The following is a 26,147-nucleotide window of genomic DNA, read 5'->3' on the forward strand; positions in this document are numbered from 1 at the left end:
AAGACGTGAGGAGAAAGAAATCCTATGTGAAGGCATTCCGCAGCTCTGGCGCCCCTTGTCTATTGTACCTCAGTCATGCAAGACGCAGCAACACCTATTGTGAGAGAAGAACCTTGAGCAGAGAGGGAAACTGGAGAAAGAAGCGGAGCAGCAGCAGAGGGGAGCACGTCTGACAGATTGAAAGAGGGAGCTCTGCTGCAGGATTCCCACTGTGCTGAACACGGGACTGCGTGACAGGTCCGTGCAAGCACAGGGAGGAGAGAGGAGAGAAGGGGAGGAAGGTAGGAGAGGAAGAAGGGGGAGGGGAAGGCAATTCGGCGCAGTGCAAGCTGACTGGATGAGTAGCAGCCGCGACACAGGCACCAGCATCAGCATCAGCACCCCTAGCTGTAGCATCCTTCTGTGTGGCTGCTGGAGGATGTCTTGTGGCTGCTGTAGCATCAGCATCACCCACACACACACACCAGCATCCAGACACAGAGGTTCCCACCTCTCGCCTTACACACACACATGATGTGGTGGCCACCAGAGAGGAGTTAGTAAGTGACGTGGCTCGGGGGACACGGGAGGAGCGAGCAGGGGACGACTGGAGGTAGAGCGAGCCGGAGGAGGGCTGGAACGACGGCGACTGGAGCAGCAGCAGCAGCAGCAGCAGCAGCGGCACCATGGCACAAGCCGCCAAGCAGCTCCGAAAGACCAAGGACCTTGCAGAGGCCGCCGCCGCGGAGCAGAGGGAGAAGGAGGAGGAAAAGTTAAAAAAGAGGAATAAATCCAGGGACCGCAGGCGCAAGGTATGGCTGTCTGTCTCTTGAGACATGGAAGGGGATGGGGTTTCTCACATCCATCTTTCCCCATGCACCTCTACCTGTCTTTCTCTCTACAAGTCTCTCTGCATCTATTTAGTGTGATTGGCAAGGGATGCAGTTACACATTTATAATCCCACATTTGGTCTGGCAGCCTCAGCTGGTGTGTGCGTGCGTGCGTGCAGGCTAACCAGTCGGGCACATATGCTCTGGTGCAGGTTGTGCTCGCGCTCCATCCGATATTCAGCTCCAGGGGAGGGAAAATGAGGCTGAAGATGAAAATGATGATTGGTGTAAGGTGGAAGTTGTTGATTGAATAACAGATTCCTTTTTCCTTTTACATGAGAAGCGCTATTACACGGCTGCAGCTCATTCATTTGAATGCAATGCAAGTTCAGTGCACAGCACGTACACGTATTTGTATGCATGTAATCACATCATCATTGATGTGCCCTGCTTCCTCTCTCTTCTATGAAACGGTGTTGGTCTTAGAGTCGGTGGTTCCCCCATATTACACCTTTTTTTTCATTGGGGTAGATATAAAATGGAGGGGGAAGATGGAGGTACACCCTAATAATAACCCATCTGTGTATCTCTTTGGTTGCATTCTGCATGTGTTGTCCATTGGAGACACCTATGCTAGTTATGTTATATATATACAGCAGTATCTGTTGCCAGTAATATTAATCGTGCAGTACATGAATATTTAAAGGAATTGTCACGAGCTAGACATGCAGATAATCTTCCTGTGAGCATTACAGCTCTCAGTCACCCTGCGTTTCACCCTCTTCTTCACCCTCCTGCTCTGGCTCTGCCTTTGGGTGCAGATGTTTTTAGGGTCTGCGCTTCCGTGCACGCACGCTTGGCAGCACTGAACAATTTGTGAAAGGTACTTGTTGAACTGATTAAACAACGTATGGAATTTTTAGAAATTTAATTTGCAACATCACGATGTGGAGATTGTACAACGTGTGTGTGCATGTAAAACAAAGAGATAGAGGGTTTGTCAGAAAGACAAAGGGAAAGAGGCAAACATAAATGGAATCCGCAGAGGGAGCTGGGGCTGCTCACTGCTCATGGGGTGTAATTTATTTTCTGTTTAGTTAATCTTCAGCAAAAAACTGATTATGTAGATTGTTGTTTGCTTGGGGTGCCAGCTTGTTGTGCAGATTTACTTTCCATTGATAGAAACTAGAAAACTCTTGAAATGTGACGTCAGTTGTGCCTATAGAAACACAGTATCACTTACAGTATGTTGACTCACTTGACGCACTTCTTTTGATTCACCAATATTCCATTAGTTAATCTAGTGATTTGAATTGATCTTTTATATACACGACAATATCCAGAATGTGATGCAAGTAAAAAACCCTACGTAATTAATACAAAATATGTTTGTACAAAAACATAAAAGAAATCAAGTGGTACAAATTGACATAAATACATCAGTTATCCGAAGATTTCTCCTCCGTAAACTGGATTACATTGGATTGGACGTAGCATGAATTGATCTTGTCATTTTCCTGTATTCCTTCTGTAGTAAGGTTAAAAAGCTAAATTGAGATTGGCATGAGTTTGAATTTCCGCTATGATTAAAAGCAAAAACAAACTTTTTTGAAAAATGAAATTTGAAACACACATAGATGAGAACTGACGGAAGAAATTCTTAGAAAATGTAATTTATGAATGGTACCAGGATCAGTATTTTGTCTTCCAGTGTAATACCATTGATATTAATCCAGTAAACCAACTTCAGTCACTCCACTCACACCTGATGCCAAGATTATTATTTCTTTTTATGAACGGCAGGTAGGAATACTGTCAAAAATATATAACAAGGAAATATAATCAGGATGTTAAGGGACAAAATCTATCAGAAATGAAATAACAACTTCATAAATGATCAAACTAAAAAGCAACAACTTTGGTTGTATCAGGTACCAGGATTGTTTAATGAGCATATTAGCTGTGCAAGATTTTTGCTTCAAAATCATAGCAAGATTAGTCTGGTCATCAACAAACATTGAGAATTCAACATGTCCTCCTGTGGACTTTGGATCCAGATGGAGCGAGGGAGCAAGTCAAAGACACAGAGAGGGACAGGCAGGTCTGAATGTCCTGAGGATGTTAATTAGCTTCCTTCGATGTAAATCAAACTTGGCAACGTGGCATCTCTCTGCTCTACTCCCATCGCACAAAGGTCATCCACTGCACTGCCAACAGAGATTCTGTGATAACTGTGGATCGGCCGGACAGTAATCCAGTTACAGGAGGGAAAGTGCAGGGCCGTCCTGCTAGCTCTGCTGTCTCAGGTGCATGTTATGAGTCCGACAGTTGGTTTGGAATAGATCCGCGACCTTTGTCAGCTTCTTTCAGCATTCGCAGTATATCTGGAAAATAGAAAGGTTGACTATTAAGAGAAGAACAAGAGCATAAATGTCATATAGGCAGACTGAAGTATGATATACTGATGTACTTCTGTGTGCTAAATGCTAGTTTTTTGCAAGGTGGTGCGTGCTGCCTGAGGGAAGCACTTATTAGACCTGACAGGAAATAACATAAGAACAAATATACTTCTAGGTGCAAATTCAATGAGAATCATCATATACTCTACACTACTATTCTACTCAGTCCACAGACTAGCTACATTATAGTCACTCTTTACCACAAGGTAATAAACTCATCAGGCGGTTTGAAATCCAGCTAAATTCAATGCATTGTCAATAAACTATGGAGTCGAATGTTTGGCCACAGTGACAGTATGTATTCTTGACCCGCGGGCTGTAACCTTATCAATATGGATCACTCGATCACTATCTACTTCGCTATAGCTTTGCTTTGGTCTATACGTTTATTGATCCCTGCCTTATGTTTACCGGCAGCACGTCACAACAAGCTCTTGATTGTCGTAGATTTATGCCGCCATGAATTATAAATGTCCTGATCAGGTTTTTTTGGCCGAGATCACAACTATTGTCGGAAACCACAAAATGAGTTGGATACCGAACCTTCTCTTGGGCCGCACTCAGCTGGCATGAGACTCATGCTAATAATAACGTCCTTAAAATAAGCTTCACTCTTCCATGGCCGTAATAAGATAAGGAAAGAAGAATGGGATGACGTGAATGAGGCAGAGCATCAAATTGCCATAAAGATTGTTTGAGTTCATTGTCAGTTCCTTGTAACCGATGAGAGCGACTAATCTGGGACATGAAAGCTTTTAGGGGAGGAACTCGGCGTGAGGCTCTTGGGCTCTGCACGTTGTCCCGGTTCCTTGCCCTGCACTTAATACAATGGATCCAATGATCTGCTAATGGACAGTTGGGGCTCTCGCTTGCTTGTATTTTCCAAGGAGATGTGTGCACATAGTTTGTGTGTGTGTGAGTGAAACAAAAACAGGGCTTCAGGGTCTCTCACTCCACTTTTATGTAACCTTATGGATACTTGGGCCTAATTAGTCAAAACTCTCTTCTGTGTCTCTCGTTCTTTCACTGCTTCTTGTCTCCACTCACTGCAACATGCAGGATGATGACATCAGAAGTTGTTTTCAGTGATGCCTAACGTTGGTAATTAAAGATGATATAAGGCGGCACGTTGGTGCAGTGGTTAGCGCTGCAGCTTCAGAGGAAGAAGGTTTGAATCCCAGCTTGGTCTTTCTCTGTGGAGTTTGCATGTTCTCCTCTGTGTCTTTGAGGGTTTTCTCCGGATACTACAGCTTTCTCCCTTAGTCCAAAGAGATGCAGAGTGAGGTGTGATTAATTGGAGACTGTAAAATGTCCATGACCCTGAGAGGATAAGGGGAGAGAGAATGGATAATAAGAATGATAGACAAGAAAAAGATTATCCTCCCTTTGCTATTTTTATATTCCAGAGCTGTGGGTGTAAATTAATAGATCATTTGGGTAATTTGTGTCATGCAGTTCACAGCACAAAGGTGAAGGGAGTTTTCCTCTCTGAAAAATCGCCTATAACTCCTCTGACGACGGAACTGCAAGAGCATTGGCCTCAGGTTAGACAATTAAAATCTACAAGCAACCCAGATATTGACACAAGAAAACACAAGAATCTGCTCCTCAGTCACATGACAAACCTTTACATTTCACACAGGTGATGAGCCGCTGTCTTTTGATAGTTTCAGTTTCATTGCAAACCAGGTGTCAAATCCTTGGAGATGTTGTGCACAAAGATGCAGTTCTGCCCAATTTAAATCGTGTTGCATGTTGTCCCAGATTCAAAGGAAGAGGAGGTTTGAAAAGAATACTTTCATACACTGTGTATTTGTGTGGGGAGGGGGTGGAGATGAGCATGTTCACGTGCGCCCATGGGACTGGAGCTCTTTAGGAAGTGTCCGAGAATCCAAGGGTCTAATTTGTGTGAGAGTCATCTGTGCTTTTTTGGGTTAATCTGTGTCTTCTTGTGGAATTAGCCATTCTTAAATCTGGGTACAGTATGTGATTATATATTTGTTAATGATTTTAGTTTTTTGTTTTAAGCCATATTAATAATTTATTTTGTTACTAGTGACCAGAGAACACTGAACAAAAGTTTCAGATAAACATTACTGGTTATGGCCGACGTGTTTGCCTGCGTAGATTAGAGTAATACCTGTCGTGGTGGGCTTGGACAAAAAGTTATTATATGTAGGCATAGTTCATTTTTTTATCGTGCCCTTGCCAGTAATTAAGTTTATTGTCTGACTGGGGCTGTGTTTGGACAGAAGGTTCAGACGAAATAAAACCGTTTGAAGCTGCTAGCTTTGTCTGTCATTCAGGTACAGTGGTTTCTTTGTTTTCACTGCGACTCAAATTTTACAGAAAAAAACAAATGGCCTAAAAGAGGATAAAAGGCTAAAAATACCTGAGCGCTGTGCAGAGCTTAAAAGGTGAATGTTTGCGTAATATGTGTTGTTTCAGTTATTTAACCCAATATTATCAAATTATTATTTCTGCTGCTATACGTATAACCTAATGTTTTTCATGTGATAAAAACCTCTTTCATACTTTGTCAGGAGGTTCAAGGTATGGTGAGAGCCTTGACATTGAATTAGTCATTGAAAATAAACAAAAGCTATAGTAACTGGCTGCATGGTCGTATGGACCAGTGCCTTTTCATCCACGCTGAGGAACAGGGGGGGGGCAGGATGAGCCAAGGTCAAGCAGAGCAGAAAGGAGCAGCACTCAGCCCAGCCTGAAGCAGCCACAGGCTATATTTACCTGTCAGCCTTGGATTACACTGCATCTGAGACCACAGCTGGACACGCATCCGCACACACACACCACAACTGTGTGCGAGCCGAGCACCTGCTCCGATCATGTGTCTGACGTTGCCCCAGATCTGTTCCTGCTCAGACAACACAGGAAGATTCCAGAGTAGAGGCATGATGGCCGATGTTTATCAGACCTCACGAGGGCTTATCTGGGACTCGACTCCCATGTTTTGATCTGGAGATCCAAGTGACTTCATGTAAGCATGACTATGTCAGACACCTTTGATAATAATCAGGAAAATCAGTTTGTTTTGTTAATGGAAAACATTGCTTAGCTACCTAAATATGTCTGTGTGCCTGCAATTCTAGTGCATTTATTGTTTTAATGGAACATTTTTAATAGCTTGGAAGAATAAGCCTGTGAATGTTATTTACAAAATAGTCATGTTATATTCTAGAAATATCTACACAGACATAGACAAAGACATTTTTTGTTTTTAGGCTAATGTCTACATGACAAATTATTTAGTTCATACATGAAAAAAATAGATACTAATACAATCTGCCATTTTACATAGATAGGCAGACAGGCAGACATTGTATTTATCCCTTAGGAAATGTAGCTTTGAAACAAAAAAGTGTTTCTTTCCTTGAATGGGTTAGTCTTTCATTGATAAATCTCTGAAAAACATGTTACCCAATTCCATGATTTAGATATTTCCTATGTACTGCTATTTAAAGAAAAAAAAATAATACCTTTTTGATAGGACAGTAAGAACCGAACGTACCCTATCGTACCAACGCTTTTAGCAGAGTAATTGAAGGTTGAAGACCAGATCTTCACAAAACATTTATCTTTCAGTGTGTGTTGTGGCTTTTAGAAAGTTCAGGTTCAGGCATTTGAACCATGAGTCTGCGTTTTAATACTTCAGCGAGCAGTAGCTGTTGAACCCTGTTGTGGTCAGAGAATAAAGGTGCCGATGGCCCGTTAGATCAACACGTAGTCGTCTGGTTCCTCAAGAGTAACGGCTCATATGCCAGCGTGCTAATCAGTGCATCCATCACCATTGTTAGCAAGGCCGGGCGGCATGAAGCTGTAAATCTGTTTTGGCAAAGTTTATCACGACCCTGGGGTCAGTAGACAGGTGGTCGGAAGTGACTGATGTTACCATGGTGATCACGGTGTGTCACAGCACGTGGTGGGATGATGAAGGGTGGGGGGGAGATGGACGAGGGTGAGCCTCAGCCGGAGATGAAAACCTGCTGCACAGAAAGTCAACCAGACACAAAATGGGTTGGAGGGGGGGAAGAAGCCTCATGCGTTGGCTGCACTCTCAATCATGTGGATGCTGAATTTCATTTCAACTCACAGCAGCTCTGATGAGACTACATCAATAAGAAAAGATGACTCACACAGCCACTGTATTTCAGATATTTCCAAGATACGTCTTGCATCCCAAGTAGCCGCACTTCATATCAAAAAGGAACAATCTAAAATATATACAACAGCTACAAAAACACCTTTTACGTAATTGACCTACATGCAGCGTTAACTACACCTAGTGCTAATGATGCGTTTGACGTTGAGGGTCATTTGCAAAGTCAGTCTGTGAGCACCGCTAATTCCGAAGAATCATTAGAGGAAGAGTGAAAGTGATACAGACGAGCACGATGCCACACGCGCTGACACGCAGACAACGAGTACATACACACACACACACACACTCACACACTCACACACTTTGAGGAGGATCTGGGCATTATGTAATGGAATTAGTGCTCCTCAAGGTCCACCCAGATCATGTGGCCTGCAGGAGCCCTAATGCACTGGAGCAGCCGCTCTCAGGCACACCCTGACTCCATCACTTTCCTCTGCTGGTTTCATACTGTGGTGGTTTTATTGTTTGCTAGTGTTGGTCTGTTGTGGTGAAGACACATCTGTGGTGCTAACATATATTTGTCACACGCTCCAGACAGACTTGATGTTGATTTTGGGCCTTGAACAAAGTTCAATTTGAGTTTTATGGTAATATTATGCAGAATCGCACATGTATAATCAAATTCAATTTGATATAATTGCCCTGTCTGAGAGAGATGTTTATTCATTTCTTTTGTTTTCTCACAACATATTTCCAACCATTACCGTATTAACTAATCATGCATATTATTATAAACCAACAATCAGCTTAGTCATACGCATGTGTCTTTGTGTGCACGTTCCCCATGATGAGCAGGGGTGTCACGTCATTGGTCACTTCTGCTTGATGGAACTTCTACACTCGCTCAATTACTAATCAATGGGAAGCGATTTTCTATCAACTAGAGGAAAACTTACTCCAGACCGGTTGTTGGATTTCACGTCTCGAAAACGAATGAAAACAAGACAAATGTAACATCGCTGGTTTGCAAACAACCTTGCCAAGACCAGCTGCCATTCATTCACTGATATCACTTCCCACTGTCGGATCCGACGGAGCTTTTCCATCAGCTCTCATTGATGGCAGCCGGGCCGGGAGCACGACAGCTCAGGGTGACAGCGAGAACTCCAAACTGAGTGGTTCTCCTCAGTCGACTCCACATCCTCCAGTTCTCTCTAACTCCCCCCCCTTCTCGACATTCCTCCTCACCCTGTGGGTATGATATAGCATTTCTGGCTGTGAACGTACGACTCGTATGTAGAAAAAAAACAAAAAAGATGAATGGTAGCAATCACCAGCGCTGTAGGTTTCCCTGCGCTGTCCTCATCTGTACAGAGGCATTGAGTTGGAAAACCCACTAAATACTTCATTGCTAATTCAATTTTAAAATCTAGATGGGAGACGGCAAAAGGGAAGCGACTGTTTGTTCCCTCACTGAGCCTTCGGTGCATTCGTCCATCAGCCGGCTTTTTGTCTCACTGCTTACCTCTCTCCCTCCCCCTCTGTCTCTCCTCCTACCTCTTCTTCTCCATTCTCAAATCCGGTCTATTATTTCCTTTGGTCCGTAGCTCTTCTTCGCACTCACTGCTTCAAATGTCTTTAAATGGTAGAAGCAAATGCTCATTGTGTAGCTTTGTTGATTTAATTCCAAGTATCTGATTATATCCAGAATCATATGTGAAAGTTTTACTTGATCCGCCAAATGTCTCACTGATCTCACATCTGGTGTTGACAATAACTATTTGAGCTTAAGACGTCATCCATCTCCAGGAAAACTTCATTCCTTCACCCTGCAATAGTTCCAGACAGAAATGTGCATGTAAATGTCTAAAATATCAAACGAAAGACAAATGCTGTTTTCCGTTTCTCCTTCTCCTATCCTTTCACCTTTCTGCAATCATCCATCTCTCCATACGACCCTGCAACGTTTCCCTAACACCATGATGAAACCGTCCTAAACCCACTGATCCAGCATTGATACGTGACAACGAGTGTGGAATAGCAGGCAGGGAACGAGTTAAACATTTCCACTTTCCCATTCAGGGAAACAGATGATGCGAAATCTGTTTATCTCTCTTAAACTCGATTTCCTTTATTTCACTGTTTTCATGCAACATGACCTGTCATCGCTGAGCCATGCCCTAGCATCACAATGTGTTTTTGTCTGTTACGTTAACTCCAGTAAACAATCAGGTAGCACAAATCATCCATGGGAAAGCCTTCCATTAGCAGAGCTGGAGCCTGAGCTGGATAATAAAATGTTGACAGTGTTTTTTGCCATAATCGCCTGTGAGTCATGAAATATGATTTTCTTGTATTTAGATGATATCGAGTCACACAGGAACAGACTGAGAGGCAATATGCTTCTTCACTTGTCCTATTTGCATACCCATCGAAGGACTTAATCATAAAACGATAGAAGGAAGGATTCTGAGTTTCCTCTCCTCCCTCGTCTTTGGCTCGGCGTCCTCTCCTCCGCTTTGTTTACTTCCTGTTGGCGTGTGTTACCGAAGTCACAAGAGCATGGAGCGGAGCCAGTGACTAAACTACAGACAGCGAGAAATGATCTCATCAGCACAGTCTTCCACTGCTGCTACTGTATCACCCACCGTATGATTCATTCACACCAGCGCTCGTGTCCTGAGTCCAACCAGCGACACGGCGATGGGAGGCTGGAGTATCACGCGTGGATCACTGCAACATCTTTCCCCTTCAACCCACGCTTGAGTTTCTACATCGTCCTTCTCCGTCTCACACGTATGACTCATACAAAAAATATTTGTGGACCGTTGCCTGGTTGTAATGAAGCAGAGAGTCTGACTCAGCTCTTTTAGAGGTTTGACTGACTGACAGGGTGACAGGCTGTGTGCGCTGCTGGCTCGGCACCAGTCGTCCCTCAAGGGAGGCCAAGGTGAGAGCGGATGCACCTTCTCTCAAAAATGCACATAGCCTGCATACTAAGAAACCCCACCTTAATCCTGTGGTTTAACAAGCTGAGGGCGTCATCAGGATTCAAGACACCGTGCTCACTGGAGCATGCAGAGAAGCCCAGGGTGATTGATTGCTCTTAGCTGAACTGTTATTTGCATCGTCCAAATTGAGAATGCGAAAACAACTCCTGCAAAAATGGTGAATCAGCTTTATCTCACTTTATCTCACTTTAAAGATTTTTCCTTGTGTTCTCTTTTTAATCGTACTCCTCCAAGAGATCTGCTACAGTCGATGTTCTGTCTTTTGTAGATATTAATATGGTTGGGTTCGTGTTTTTCTTATTTATAGCTATTTCTATTAAAGTTCATTGGTAAACTGAATATCAATCCTATTATATTTCTTTGTCATTAGATTTCAATCAGAAGTTTCAGGGAGTTATTGTTATCTGCATTAACCCCAAAAAATCCTCCTACAGACTCCAGTACGTTTTCCCTCATGTCTCACATCTCATGATTAAATCAAATCAAATTGAATATACTTTATTGTCCCCATGGGGAAATTTTTCCCAAAGCAAAGTTATCTACGTCCCGGCCCTTTTTCACTCTTTGATGTGAATTATAAATTATAAGGAGAGTATTTGATACATACGGTTGATTCACCTCTAAGCTGATTTATCTTTTAAAGGTGTCACAGTATTCATTCTGTCCCACAGGAAAAAACAAACTCCAGTTTGAATAAAGCTTTAAATAATCTAACCCTAACCCTATTATTAGAAATCGCAGCAAGTTCATCCCAAACTGGACTCGATATATTGAAAAGTCGTATTCATGTGCCTGACGTACAAGGTCTATATGTAGATTTATTGTACATATATGTAAATATGAATATCACACGTTCGCTCCACGTCACAGGCGACACGCTTCCCCACCTGGTAAATGATGAGTGTGATTGATGGCACTCTGGATGAAGTGCAGCTTGATGCTGCAGTGTGTCAGCTTGTCGTGTCCATATTTTTAGCTCTCCCTGGTGCATCGGGTTTATTATAGCATGAGCTTTGGAAGGAGCTCAGACACTTCTCATTGGGACATCAACTGGCATGTGTCACAGTTCTGCAGCTTCCCCTTGTTCACCCGCTTGTGCTTCGGAGAAAAAGGTGGATAATGCAGATAGTGAATTTATGTCGCGTTAAACTGAAGGTGAAGCAGTTTGCACTCTCTTCTTGTGCTGGTGACAAATCAGTGAAAATGAAAAGCTGTTGTTTTGACAACGCAAGGTTCCCACTCGTCAAACAGCTGCAGGTTTCATGGCTGCTGTACCTCTGAGTAATTTGGCTGTCTTTTGAGATGGATTAGTCCCGGCAGGATTCGATAGTCTCACATCTTGTGTGTGTTTATGTCACTGTGATCGTTTTACCATCTGCTTCTGCCTTCGACCCCCTGAGTCAATATGTTAATGACTTTAGATCAGAATTCCTTTAGTTTTCCTCTAGTTTCCTCTCTGCATTGCTCAGTGACTCGCTTCTCTAATCTGGACTTTATGTAAAATTATATTTGGCTGGCCTTGGGGGAGACAAGCCACTTGCTGCAGCTTCAACTTGGCGCGTGCGATGTGTTAACCCCGACTGGACCTCGTGCTTCACGTCCGACCCTGGCATCAAGCGTTTGTCCCATTGACGAATGGCTCCTCCTGGGCTAAGACGGCCCCTCTGAACCTGCTTAGAATGCTGAATCACAGGAGTTGGCTCTATCGACCGGCTTCAGGAGGAGTCGCTAGCCTGTGAAATCTATCAGACCGGCAACAGCAAATTTGTGGCTGAGGGTAAATCCATTATTCTCCTGTTGTGGCATGTCAAGGTTATTTGCCTTTCTTTTGCGGTCTGGGGTTCATAAGTGATAATTCTTCTTCTTAAAATGATTTATTTTAATCTGATGTCATCTTCACTGCGTTTCATTCTATTATTATCTTTCAAATACCTTGTGCCAGCGAGAGAGAGCCCGGTGCTGAAACCCTTAATGTTATTGCTGAATCATTGCTATTATTAGAAGCAGTAGTGATCGTAGCAGTTATAGTGGCAGATGTAAACTCAGAGGCCGTGCCCTCCTTCGATCGTGAATTCCTCTGCATTTTCTGCTCGTCCTCTGTGACTTTTCCTCCCTCTCCCTCCACCGGCCGCTCGGTGTCTCCATCCCTCTCTCAGCATGTGGATTACTGGTATGACTCTGCGCCCACAGGCTGATTAGTGATGTCCTGCTGTCACCAACACAGACAAGCACAGTGGGGACAGCGCACCATGCTCGTGTCAGAACTTGGAGCTTCCGCTTGTATGCACAGACTCACACAGATATGCAAACACATGGGCCATATTTCTGGAGATATTAATGCCATCCAATCAAAAAAGCAACTTAATAAGCAGATATAAACCTACATGGTATGTTTAAGATAATCAAACTTTCTATTTAAAATACTTAAATCTAAAGTAGAAAGGCAAATCACCTGTCAAAAGCAGCTAGTGAACCTGAAATGTTATCATCTGGTTGTGGAGTTTATAACCTGTACTTCTCCAGTATTTCTTTAGCATTGTATGGACTCTGATGTTGAAGGGATTTCCCTCCCCACTGGAAGAGGTGCAAGCTTCAGGGCGTTTGTAGTAGAAGGAAAACAACTCATATGTGTACAATGAACACATTTAACATTTTGAGTGTCTCACACAAATACAGATATACCAGGACACGGGGAAAATGTATCCATTTAAGGAGAATAACCCAGCAGAGTGGCGAATGCAATAACCTGTTGACTTTTTTTTGGATGTACAATGATTTCAGTGTTGTTGCATGTGCGGCCTGCTGCGAGCTGTCAGCTGACACGTGCGCTCTTGTGTGCTGGAGTCTTTACATCCTGCGGTGAGGAGCATATGTCGGCTTCTGTGACCGCCTGTTGGCAGCGGGACTGAAGATGATGCAGCACGTTACAGTGTGTCTGTTCACTCTGATATGACAGTCTGCACATGAACCGTGTGTTTGCATTGAAATGTGCCAGTGTAAATCTGTACATCCGCACATGTGTGGGTACACATGCATCTGCACGCACGTTACGACGGCGAGCTTTCTTCTGCATTTCTGTCCGTGTGCCTGTGTGAGTTATATGTGTCAGCTCCAGAGCCGTCTGCAGTTCTGATTCATGACACGGGTGATTTGGGAGTCAGTCAGTCAACGTCATGATAGCACTCTGCACCCCCCCACCACACCCCCCATGCCTCTCATGTCATCCATCTCTCCCTCCCGGGCCACAATCACAGATCGTCTGACATCCAGCATCCAACCACGTCACATGAGTCACTCTGCACTGACCTTATAGTCACTTCCACATTGAGTTCTGTAGTTTATTTACTTTCATGGTATCTAATCCATTGTATTGTATTGTTTTTCATAGTAATGATTTAATGTTTATATGCCAAATTTAAGAAATCAAAGAAATAGAACTAATAGCGTCCAGATTTTTGAATGTCTTCTATATCAAAGTCAAGTAGTTTTTTGTAATGCTACTAACTAAGAGACAAACAAACAAACAAATGCCAAAGCAACCATAACCTCCTTGGCAGAGATAATAATATATTAAGCAATAACTTTTTTATCCAGTGTAATTATGCAGCCTCATTGTTCTCCGCTACATTTTCTGTTTTCTTTTTGAACCAAAACATTGAGATGTTCTAAAAATGTTCAAAGCTTCCTATTTCTGTCTCTCTATTTATTACTTGGTTATTGTAATAGCATTGCTTTGATACCATCTATTTGCCAGACTAAGTGAATTTATTAAACTTCTCACATATCACTCAGCAATAGATATGCACATCATGTCTATTATACCATATTGTTGCATGGTGGCGTTGAACACACATGTCTGGGTTCTACCCTTACAAGTTGCCTACCTACATCCTCTCATAGCTGCACAGATTTGTATGAATCAGTCATGTTAGAAACATTAAAACAATGTGGCAGAGCGAGCAACCTCAGGAGTTTCATATAGTAATGTTTACAGATGTGAGCTTGAACGACCCTCCTCTACAAACACAGGCTTCTATTGTATATTTATGCAGTAATGACATAACCCAATTCCTACAGTAATGCCGAAACACATTAATAATTGATACTATATCAAAAATTAAACAATGAACTATAAATGTGATGCTGCAAAATACCCATCTACTCATTTTTAGTCCTCAGTAAGCTAACACTGTATGATTTATTATACGATATATATGTTGTGCATTAGTTTAAAGTTATAAATAATAACTAAAAAGGGTAAATGCATTAGAATAATAAAGAGTAGGATATGTGTAGGAGTGCAAAACTGACACCTCTGAAATGAGAAATATTACAACACTGTGTCATCCACATGGGAAAACCCAGCAGAGAAGCTTTTTATTTCCCATTTGTGTGTGGACTCCTCTAAGTGTGTCTGTTTATGTGTGTAAATAAGTGCACTTGTAATGTGTGTCTGTCTATCGAGGGGATGTGTGGAGGAGACGAGGAAAAGAGAGAAGTCGCTGAATTAAATTACCGACGGCTTAGCTCCTGAATCCGGATCTCAACACTGATCCAGAGATTTGTACGGCACATCTCTCTGTCAAGGGCAGGGAATCACAGGCCGTTTGGTTTTTAACAACATCCTTCAAGGGCCAAAAACGTTAGGGAACACATGTCACCCTCTCCTCTCTAATGCAAGGCTCAGACATGCTTATTCCGATGTCGGATGATGGTAGTGATGACGATGCTACTCACAGCTGCTTTTAGCCTAAACAACCTGATCAAACGAAGCCTTACCCCTGATACTTCTTCACCAATTCTGCTTCTGGATCAGGTTTCAGCTTCTTAGCCATGAACTCGCTCACCACACAACTTGTCTCCGTCTGAATGTGGTCTAGTGGAAGCTGCTCGTGGTCTACATCCACACATATTATATTATATTATACTGCATTACATTGCATATTGCAATTTGACACAGTTTTTACATATTTTTATATAGATATGTTTATGTCTTAATAAATGTTACTTTGTAAAAATATTAGAAAAAGTGAGTAAATAAGAAGTAAATAGTGAGTAAATATATATTGTTTTTTATTGTTTTTCTTATGTGTGGGGTATTTATTGTGTTATTATGTTTCTATGTTCATTGTATGCACCAATAACCAGAGCAAATTCCAGGTAGGTGTAAACCTACTTGGCAATAAATACCTTCTGATTCTGATTCTGATTCTCACACCCAAAAAACAATCATATGTCCATATTTCTTAGGAAAAGCACGACAATCTCTATATACATTTATTTTTACTAGACAGTCGTAGTGATGCTTTTCAACAATAAAATGGAAAACGTTTTTTGTTCACCCTGATAGAAAAGGTTAAATATGAAAAACATTATTCTGCTATTAGCTTTTTTTTCTGGCAGGGCAAGATAAACTAGCCTATTTTCTGTTTATGGCTTTTCTTGCCAGCCACATATAAAATATGTTCCAGAGGCCAGAGGTTTCCCATCTCCAGTCTATGAAATAGACATATAGACCGGCTGCATCATTGCAGTGGAGTGATGAATCATCACTCTGTGCTGTCAGGTGAGAGTGTGGTGACTCGTTCAGTACCAGCCGGGGGGGGGAGACCCGTCCCCACCCACCCAACTTGATAATCAGGGAATGACTGACCTCGCTTCAGTGTCCCCGAGCAAGACGCCGCATCCTCTCTGGCCTCAAAGCTCCGTCTCTCTATCTGACTGTGACCTCTGACCTCTTCCCGTTGGGGGTAATAGAAGTACAAAGCAAATTGCGCCGGGATTACTTCCTCAGACATCTATCTCTCTCCCATCACATACAGCTTGCTTCGACACGTGACTTCTCTCACAGCTCTCTTTCACTTTCCCCCTCCTCCTCCTCTCTCCGTCTTCCTCTCTTGCACCTGACCTCTACCTCTCCATATCACTGTAAAAGTCATGTCCACGCTAATGGAATCATTCCAGCTTTGGCCCTTTAACCACTCTCAAGCTTACAACCACCAAAACAGATCGTTTGAAATGTCATCCACCTTTAAAAACAGACCTGAGGGAGGAATAAAATGCATAAAGACGTGTGGTTCAAAGCCAAGTTCTTTGCATTGCATAAGTGTTTCAAAGTGGAAATCTGAAATGCCAGTATGGAAATAATCCATTCAGCATGTAGAAACAGCTTATTTAAATTTATCAGCTTTAATACTGAGGTGGACATGTTGCTCAAGACCTCAGTAATCCTTCTCAGCTTCCTTTCCTTGCATTCCCCTTCCCCCCTTTCCTTCCTTCTCCACACCTCTCTCCTCTCCCCCTTTTCCTCTCGCTCATTATTTCCCTCATTACCCTTTTATGTTCTTTATGCCATCTTTTATTTGGATTTACACTATCACCCCACCAGCTTGCTCTCTTCTGTATGTCCTTCCTGTCTTCCTCTGCCTTCCCATCCATCACCCTGGCTCCTCCCTCTGCTGATTGCTCCCTCCTGTCACCAGTGATTGTATATTGGCCTTATGGGGGGGGGATAGTGCATGCCAGTCACTGACCATGTGCGGTTGAGTGCTGTGCATTAGTTATGCACACATGACTTTCAGACATTGTGGCTCCCAGCTTCTCCGTGTCTCCTCCTCTTCGTCATATTCGTACCTTCATTTTTTACTTCTCCCCCCTTTTTCTGTCTTTGCAGTTTTTGTGTCTTTATAAAGAATTTATGAGCTATTTCTCTTTGCCTGAAGGACTTTTATCCATATACTTCAATCCATTTACTCAAAAATGCTGTTGTCATAAAATTATCTCAAACCATAATAGACCCTTTTTCTTTGTAAATATTTATGGCATGTTATAAGAGGACAAGGACGACAATAATGTCATATTTGTTATATTTCCTTATATTTCTCCAATTCCCACATGTTGTGTGTGTTGTATCACTTAATTTCACGGAGCTATCATTAACGTTTATGTAAAAATCAGTTTGTCCTGTATTGAGCGTCAGATTTATTAAACTAAATTTATTCCTTCCACCTCACGTTGTTTCCTCAACAGAATTTGTTTGTATACGACCGTTTATTTGATTTCTTTTTTATGGCATTTGACTGCAACATGAATTATTTAAAGCAGTTTCCCTTACTGGATATTGTGATACAGTGGCCAACACCTGACACTCACATATACCCAACACTTAATAATTTAGATGAAAGTGGTTTTACTGTAGTTTATGGCTCAATTGCCTGATGGAACTCTAATTTCCTGTCTGGTATTAAAATGCATTCGCTGGCAGGGAACTTGACTTTTGTCCGGGCACTGGTTCGGGGCTGGGTGCCCAGAATGCCAGCACAGAGTGATGACGTCAGGGCCTGACTCTGAGGGACATCTCTACCCAGCATGCTTTGCCAGGAGCATTTCTGCAGTGCTCATAAATATTGAAAGGTTATGAAAAGAGAGAGAGAGAGGAAGGTTGCACAAAGCTGCAAGAGACCTGAGGGTGAGGATGAGTGAGAGACGCTGAAGGAGTAATGATGAGGAATGAGTGGATATGATGTGGAGCTGAGCAAGTGCTTATGAATGCAGGGGTTCAGGGTCGCTTCGCCCTGTCACTGTTGTTCTTTACTCTCTTTCTCTCTCTTGTCTTAATTTCTCTGCTTTAGGCAGAAATGCTCACAACAGATTTTTAACGATTGTATAAGTGTTCTTTAAAGGCAGAGGGGTGAAAAAAAGGGTGTAAAGGTTGATTATTCTAAACAGTAGATAATGTGGCTTTAAACAATGAAACTTGAGTTTAAAGATGATAAATTATACAGAATGGAAGAGGGAACTTTATTTATTTAAGGCTAAAACGCCCAAAAATCTGGGTTTTGATTTGATTTGATTTTTTTTTTATGCTAGCTCTGGTCTTACCGACTATTTGAATAATTTTCGATTGTTTTGTCATTTGAAGTTTACAGAATTTCCTTATCTGTAACAATTTTATTTTTATATTTCACCAAAAATATGATCACCAAAATTATTAAGTTATTATTATATTGTCAGTTCACATAGGCAGGTATCCTTAAACATCATACACTGTACATGTGCACAATGTTTTCAAGAACAGTGTGTGTGTGCATATAGTTTTGTACGTTTTCTTTATCATTTCTGTGTATTCTTGTATATTGTGTATTATTATCTATTATTATCTCTCTGAAGACATACATACCAGATAGTAACAGCCCCAGTATTAGCTTGTGTGTGCGTGAGTTTGGTGTGCAGGGAGCGAGACATCAAGAAATATGTACAGAAATAAGAAAAAGCATGCTTTGATTGTAATGGGTTGCCGAGGCATTGGCCTGACAGAGGCTATAAATATTTCAGATGCTCAGTTTTAGTGCAGAGAAGACGAGAGGAAGATCCTTGTTGTTAATGTGTCTCATTATTTCACCAGTGAGGAGGAATTTGGGTTTTGCTGGAATCATTTAATCTTTCATTCCGTCTTCATCTTGTGGTTTTTTTTTTTCAAGATAAAGAGCAAATTAGGCTTCTGAATGAGCAGCAGCTTGTTGCACAGAATTTTGCTGTAAGGAGAAGATGCAGGAACACGAATATACAAACTTGAATATTAGCTTTTAGCAGTAGCTCGCCTGCAAGTACTTATGGTATATTTGGATTTGCAAAACTATTTGAATGGTAGATGTACTAGATGATTGTATGATTTGTCTTTTTGTTAGTCAAAAACGATTTGTTAAAAAGTCTTTCTTTGTGCCAACTGGAGATCTTCAAAGGCTCACACTGCAAAAGTGCATTTTAACAACCCATTTATTTTGAATTATATCTTATGTTACGACTTTTATGACACAAAGCAAATAGCCACTGGAAAATAGATGTCAACTATGAAATAGCAATCTTTGAATGTAAAAGTTGCGCTACCTGCATGTGGCTTTACATCTAATATATTTGAATTGTGTAGCTGTTGTTATTTAGCATGTGCAGGATCTGTGCTTCTGTGTTTTTGTTACTCCATGTTACTCCCACAGACTCCTGCCACCTTTCATCCATCCATCCATCCATCAATACTGAATCAACTCCCACTCTGTAGAGCCTGAGCTTGGGCTCCATTGATTTTTCATTTTCCCGCGCTCTGACTTCATCTTGCATTATGCTTCTAAATTGATCTCCTCTTTCCTTTGCACTGTTAATTGTTTTAATTAAGGTTACTACAATTTTCATGTTGCATCTCTTTAATACAAAAATATTTACACACAAATGGTACAGAATGAAATCCTTCACATCTATTTAAAAACTAGAAATATAATATTAGAGCAGTAATACTAATCATAATGCCAAAGGACTCACCTTTATAAGGTAAATTCAAATGTGAGATTCTAATTTTATATTTTTCTGTTTTCTTCAATTATTCACCTGTCTGTCATATTTATTATCTGAAATACTAATCATGGGATACCAATGAAATACCAATTAAATAAAACTGTGGAAAATTATGGATTTTTTCAGTGGAGTATTTTCCCTCCAGGACTTGCTACTTGTTTATTAATCTAAAAGATAAATGATACTCTTTATCTTTTCTCACTTAGTGCGGTGTGATAAAAAGTTGAGAGATGGGGCCTCTAATAACTGCAATGTATTTTCTATACTGGTCAGAATGAGGTGATTTATTTCTTATCAACCCTAAATTACCGTATGTGGGATATAATGGTTTTATGTTAAACTGATCAGTATTTTTCATTAACTCTGGGCGTTCTTGCTACAGGGCTTTACTCTTACAGACCTAAGTCAAGGGGATTGGGGAATGTCTCAGAGAACCATTGCACAAAGTGGGAAAGAAGAAATAATGGCTGTTATATAAGAAGTGATAAATTGGGTGCCTTGTTTTAATGTGTCCCTGTTTGGCACATCCCGGTGATGCTGCCATGTTTAGAGTCCTCACCTCTGTGTACGTGTGACAGAGGACGACATCAACAACACACCTTGGATTTGGGGTTTATAATAAAATCATGAGCACTCCTGGAACCGAGATGCTTTGGATAAAACATGGCATGCAGAATGTAGCTTTGCTTTATCTTGTGTTTTGCGTGTTTCTCTTTTGACTCTCCAAATCAAGTTTTTCTCTTTTTCGTGCACGCACATTAGTGTTTGCTCTGCTAGTTGCACTCACAACTGTCACTGTCGAGACCTGCGAGGCTTCTTCTTCTGTTTCCTGCTGTCGGAGCCTGTGAATCCTTGTGTATCTTGGCTTTATGTGTAAATCTACCCTGGACTGTGAGACTCTGCCTCGTAGTTCATTTCTGCTGCTGGGATTCTGTCTTCTGTAACAGAAGCGTGTCTTTGTTAAAACCCATGAGGATTCATTACTGTGATCCATCTCCCTCCTTGTTGGTGCCAGCACTAACATACTGTGGCGTGTGTGCGGCTATTTTTAGTTCTGCTTTGTGCGCATGCGTGTGTTTGTAGGTAATTTGTCTCCATATGCATTTGTTTTTAGCCTTGTGTGAATTGAGTTTCTTGTTCATGCTCACAGTGACAAATGGCCACAATTTCTCCGTCCACACTTAATTTGTGACTCACTGTCGACCAGTATTCATCATAATATTCCAAATATGCTGCTTCAGCTCCGGCATCACTTTAAATCTTGTCCTTGATTTTCCAGCCACTGCTACTTAGTCCAGTTTCTCCATCCACCTGTAGTGATGGATCAGGATATTTAGAAACCTTCATTCTCTATGTCCTTCTCATTGTTTTTATAGAGTAGATGACCCTTACTCCTATAACACTTAGGCTTTAGCAATCTTGGAGCCCATCAGTGTATACAGTGACCAGGGAACAAGAAGAACCCTCAGTCTGACTAGTTTCTTCAATCACAGTTCTCCTCTCAAGACAAGTGCTTTAGGTCCAGATAGATTTTGGGTAATCCCCATTAACATATATCTTATTATGAATATGAATGCAGATAAATTAAGTAGAACATTTTTGTAGAAAATAGTAAAAGAGGTACTCACAGAAGTGAGTTATGTCTAATAAACCACACCATGTCAATATAAGAGTTTCTAAGGCAAAATGCTGGTTTCTGCCAATTCCTTAAACACTTAAACACACTCTCTCCATGTGAGTAGTTGTATAGTAAAGAAGTAGCAGGTGACGAGATGCATGTTGAAACGTGACGAGAAGTCACAACTTGAAGTGACACAAGGACTCCTTTAAAAATCAGAAGTGACAGGAGCTGTCACTACAATAAGTACACGTTCACAACTTTCTGTCAATGACTCCTGTCAGAGCAGACCCACATCAAACTCCTGCAGCTCACAGAGTCTGTGATACCGGGGGATCGAATGTCTGTATCTCATCTCAACTCCTCCCAAGATCACGACTGTTTATCACAGAAAACAGTCGAGTTGTAGAGACAGACGTGAGTATCCCGAGAACAGTGAAATCAATCCTGACACATTCTGATATAAATCCTTCTGAAAACCTAAATCACTACCTCAGATCATTCACCATCTTCCATGTTCGAACTACTGATCTTATTCTGAATAGGACATTATTTTGATTACGACGTTTCCCTGAGTTATTCCATGTTGCAGAGCATTTTCTGATCTGACTCACATCAATATTACATCTTGTTTACATTCAAATCCAGGGCATGTGCATTAAGCATGTTAGTAACTGAACCAAACATTATTATGCGATTAAATGCGTCTGAGGTCGGAATACTAACCCTGACCTTTAACCCTCGGTTAACATCGGTTAATATCGGTGTCAATGTAGACGTGTCTGCTGACGCTGTCACATTATACATGCAAAGTTCACACCAGCAGCAGCAGCAGTTTATATAACGGCTCATATTAAGTGTGTGACTCAGTTCCATCTGTTTTTTTTTTACCTTCTCCTTTTTAGGAATGAGGTGTTACTCATCTTGTGAGACTGGTTTCTATAAAAGTACTTTATTTCACTTGCTCTTGCTCATTCGTTTGTATTTTTTAATATATTAAAAGTTGCAATTCAATGCTTGTGTGGGCGCCTGTTTAAAAACGTAGGAGCCAATTGAAGAAAAGCACAGAAAACCGATATGATTGTGCCTATGGCAGTTTAGATTCAGTATTTTCTCGCTCAGTATTAATATCAGACGTATCAGCCTCTTCTGGCTTCAGTGATGTCGAGTTTTTTTAAACCAATCTATTTTTGGCTCAGCAGGAGGTTGAATGCGTGTTTAACTGTGAGAATATTCAAGTCAGATTTTCAACACACAGGAAGGAGATGTTGAAACACGAAGCACAAGGATGAGCGAATCTTAAATTACAGCACACACACACACACGCACACACACACAAACATTAATACAATACTGTTTGCATGTCACAATTTTACATTCAACATATCCCCAGCTCGTGAGCCAGTGTTACACTTTACAGATGTGAGTAAAGCTTTAACATATAGCATTCAATCTGACATTATACATTTTTATTAATGGAATCATAAACTTATATTGTACATTACTTGACGATATCTATTTGTGTGCATTTTAACTGAAATCTTGCTTAGTGAGAAAACAACATGTAAACAGTGCACACAAGCTGATCTCAATAAGTCGAACATATGGTTTTATTGACTTATATGTTTTATGGATAATCATTACCACTTGGAGCATGGGCTTCTGTATAGCTCATACGAGATCAAAGCCATGAGTGATTATTGACCTGCAAGTCGAAACTGGGATTATACTCCATAAATTATGACTGGTTTACGGGTTGTGTGACCAAATCTTCATGGATTTGATGTTGTGTTGCCTCATTTAAGCGTGTATACATGTTTCCCTCTTCTGTTTGTGCGTCTCTGCCATTCACTGTCTGCTCCGGCTGTCTGGGCCGGTGTGTGTTGTCTTCTCGGCTCATGCGGGTCAGCGCTGACTGAGTTGTGGCCTCTGAGACGTTGACCCAAGCCCGAGAAATGTGGCTTTTTATCAAACAGCGTAAATTATGCTGCTGTTACACTTGTTTACACTCTACTTATTTATTCAACACTTAGGCCGGGTGTCCTCATCAGCTGCTGCTGCAGGGTTTCTTAAGGCATTGCCAAAAAAAAAAAAAAAAAGACCTCAGCTTTAGTAAGTCGACCCATGAATATTTCCACTGACGTTGGCTGATGTGAAAAGGATTTCCCTCTACACAGCATTAGTGATTCAGAAGCGGTTATGAGTATTTAATTTGAAATGAGATAAAGTCACAGGGCTGTTTTTTGGGGGGATTTAAGTCAGATTTTAAAATGTAGTATTCTTCTTTTAAATAACTTTTTCTACTGACTGGTTCTGTGTTGCTGTTGCTTCTTTTAATGCTATATGTTAGAATAAGTTATGAAGGGTGAAGTTGAGATGAAAAACTCTTTTGGCCACAGAGGTTTTCTGAAAATTTCAAAAATCAATCACTGCTCGCTCACTTGCTGTGAATTGGCATCGAGCTCAATCAGCGTGTGCCTCCTGCCTCACATTGTAAAACTCATCATTATCACCTGAGGCAGAGAAAGTGTGAAACATCTGGTTTCATTTGGCTCAGGGATCACATCACATGGCCTCACTTGTGAGATGAGACTTGTATTGACCTCTCGAGAACAGTTAGATTGACAAAGACGAGAACCGTCTCCACTGAGGGTAATGATGGTATCCAGGAAAAAGCTGGGAAATGATCATGTAGAATGTGTGAACCAGATGAAAAAGAGCAGGAAGAAGAAGGAAAACCTGATTTACAGGCAGGTGAACGACAATTCATGCATTGTGAGGGAGTCTCTGTAATATAATTTTGACCCTATAGTTACAAATCAATCTATCTGGCATCTCTCTGTGATGTATGGATGAATAGTAGGTAGTGAGGAAATTGGATTCCAGCCTCACAGCAACATGAACACCACAATGAGTTTGTGGAAGGTGGTGGCTCCAGATTTTTCCACTTTCTGCAAAATATGGTCAGCACATGATTCATGCAGTTGTTGAATTAATATATATATACACACACACACTCATTAACAAGCTCATATTCCAGATGATGGATGCACGTAGAAATCTGGTTCATGAAGCAGGGAGGTGTGGAGTCCTGGGGAACGAGGAGAAGGAGGAGGAGGAGGAGGGAAGCAGGTGGAGAAGAAGAAAACAAAAGGTTGACTGTGATATTAGAAATGGTGGATTCAGGCATGTTTTCAAAAGCCAGTTTCCTCATTTGGAAATATTTATAGTGGGACAGGCAGCTCAAAACATATAGTACCGACGCTTTAGGATGTGAATCTGCAGAGGCTCCTGTCAGAGGCTGTTTGAAGTCCTGTCCCTCAGTTCTCTTATGCTGAGTAATGTCTAGCTCTCATGTTCAAAGCCCAGGATGAGATGGGGAATAGATCACATAGTCACTCAGCCACTTAGCAATGGAACAATAGAGGCACAAAAAAAACACAGCTCGCAAACACATCAAACAAAGGAGACTGTTTGGATTTCAAGCAAAGACAAATATTTTTAGTGTACAGTGGATTTGGGAAGTATTCAGAGGCCTGGGGTCTATTTAAGTAAGTCATCATATAATGGCTCTCAGTAGAGCGCATACTTTCGCCGAGAGCCCAACATAGCAATGTGAATGAAAGTGATAAAAATACTTTGTACGCAGCAAAACTTTAAAATCCAATCCCTGTACGAAACCATGTTTAAATCGAAAAGATCCAGATTGCACACACACACTGTGATGTAAGGCCCCTAGATATCCCTGATATTTTTTTTTTCATGAAGAAGCATAAATGATTCCCTGGGAAATTGATTAATATTTTAAATAAAGAAGAAGAAAGTGGAAAAGATATTAGGCCCTAGTGTCCCATCCTTCCTCTAAGTTACGTGGAACATCAGTTCTCTATATTTCGAGTAATTCTGCCAATAAACAAAGAATCAAACAAGTCAACTAACACATAATGGACAGGGATGAAATCATAATCTATTTTGCACAGGTAATAATTGACAGAGCTTCCTGGTTTGAATTGAGAGTTAGATAAGAAATGTCAAAGAATCTTGTTGAGGGGCGAATCGTGAGTTAAACACAAAACTATTGGAGAGAAAGGACATGAAAAGCAGCAAAGATATAAATCAAGTTGGGGAAACAAGACTGTTGATAGGAAAGCAAATCCAGTTTGTGTGTTTATCCAATCTAAAGCAGTTTGTCAATCACCAGCATCAGCAACAAATAGGACGGGAGGAAAAAAATAAAGTCTCAGTGATTTGTAAAGGGCAAGCGTGTCTTTCAGCAATTCGGGATAATTAAGCCACTTGAGAGTAACAGCTCAAACAGATCCGTAACTCTGCCGGTGACGGGGGTGTAGAGGGGCTGGGTCAAGAGCAGAGAGAGGGAGAGGAGAGAGGGAGAGAGAGAGGGAAAGGGAGAATACCTCTTCAGGGCATTGGAAGCATCTCATTGTGCAGGTCAGCTGTATTACACTCTTGGCTGATGAATGAATACAGAGGTGGGCGTACAAACACTGACACACACACACACACACACACACACCAGCCACAGGCGCTTTCCCCTCTGAGATCAGGCAGGCAGCGGAGCTCGTGGCGAAGTGTGCTCGGCTGTGAAGGCCTGCCAAATGCAGAGTGTGGGCGAAGCTCGACTGCAGCCGCTCTGACATTTTTAGCCTCTGACAGAGGGCAGGTGAGCGGATGGATGTAGTATTGTATTTCCTACTTTGTGTGTCTCGCCTTCTACTGATTGTTATATTTCATAAGGGATTGACAAGCAGTTTGTAGCCTGACTG

General features: G+C 41.5%; 1 protein-coding gene across 1 annotated transcript in view; it reads left to right on the plus strand.

Annotated features, from left to right (window-relative positions):
• Positions 1–665: 665 nt before the first annotated feature.
• Positions 666–26,147, plus strand: part of ank1b (ankyrin 1, erythrocytic b) — a 56,661-nt gene continuing 31,179 nt past the window's right edge. Inside the window, exon 1 of the mRNA XM_061067560.1 lies at positions 666–791. Within this exon, the coding sequence (XP_060923543.1) occupies positions 666–791 (126 nt within the window). The remainder of the gene's footprint in view (positions 792–26,147) is intronic.

Source organism: Limanda limanda, chromosome 1, assembly GCF_963576545.1.
Source record: "Limanda limanda chromosome 1, fLimLim1.1, whole genome shotgun sequence".
NCBI classification, from domain to species: domain Eukaryota; kingdom Metazoa; phylum Chordata; class Actinopteri; order Pleuronectiformes; family Pleuronectidae; genus Limanda; species Limanda limanda.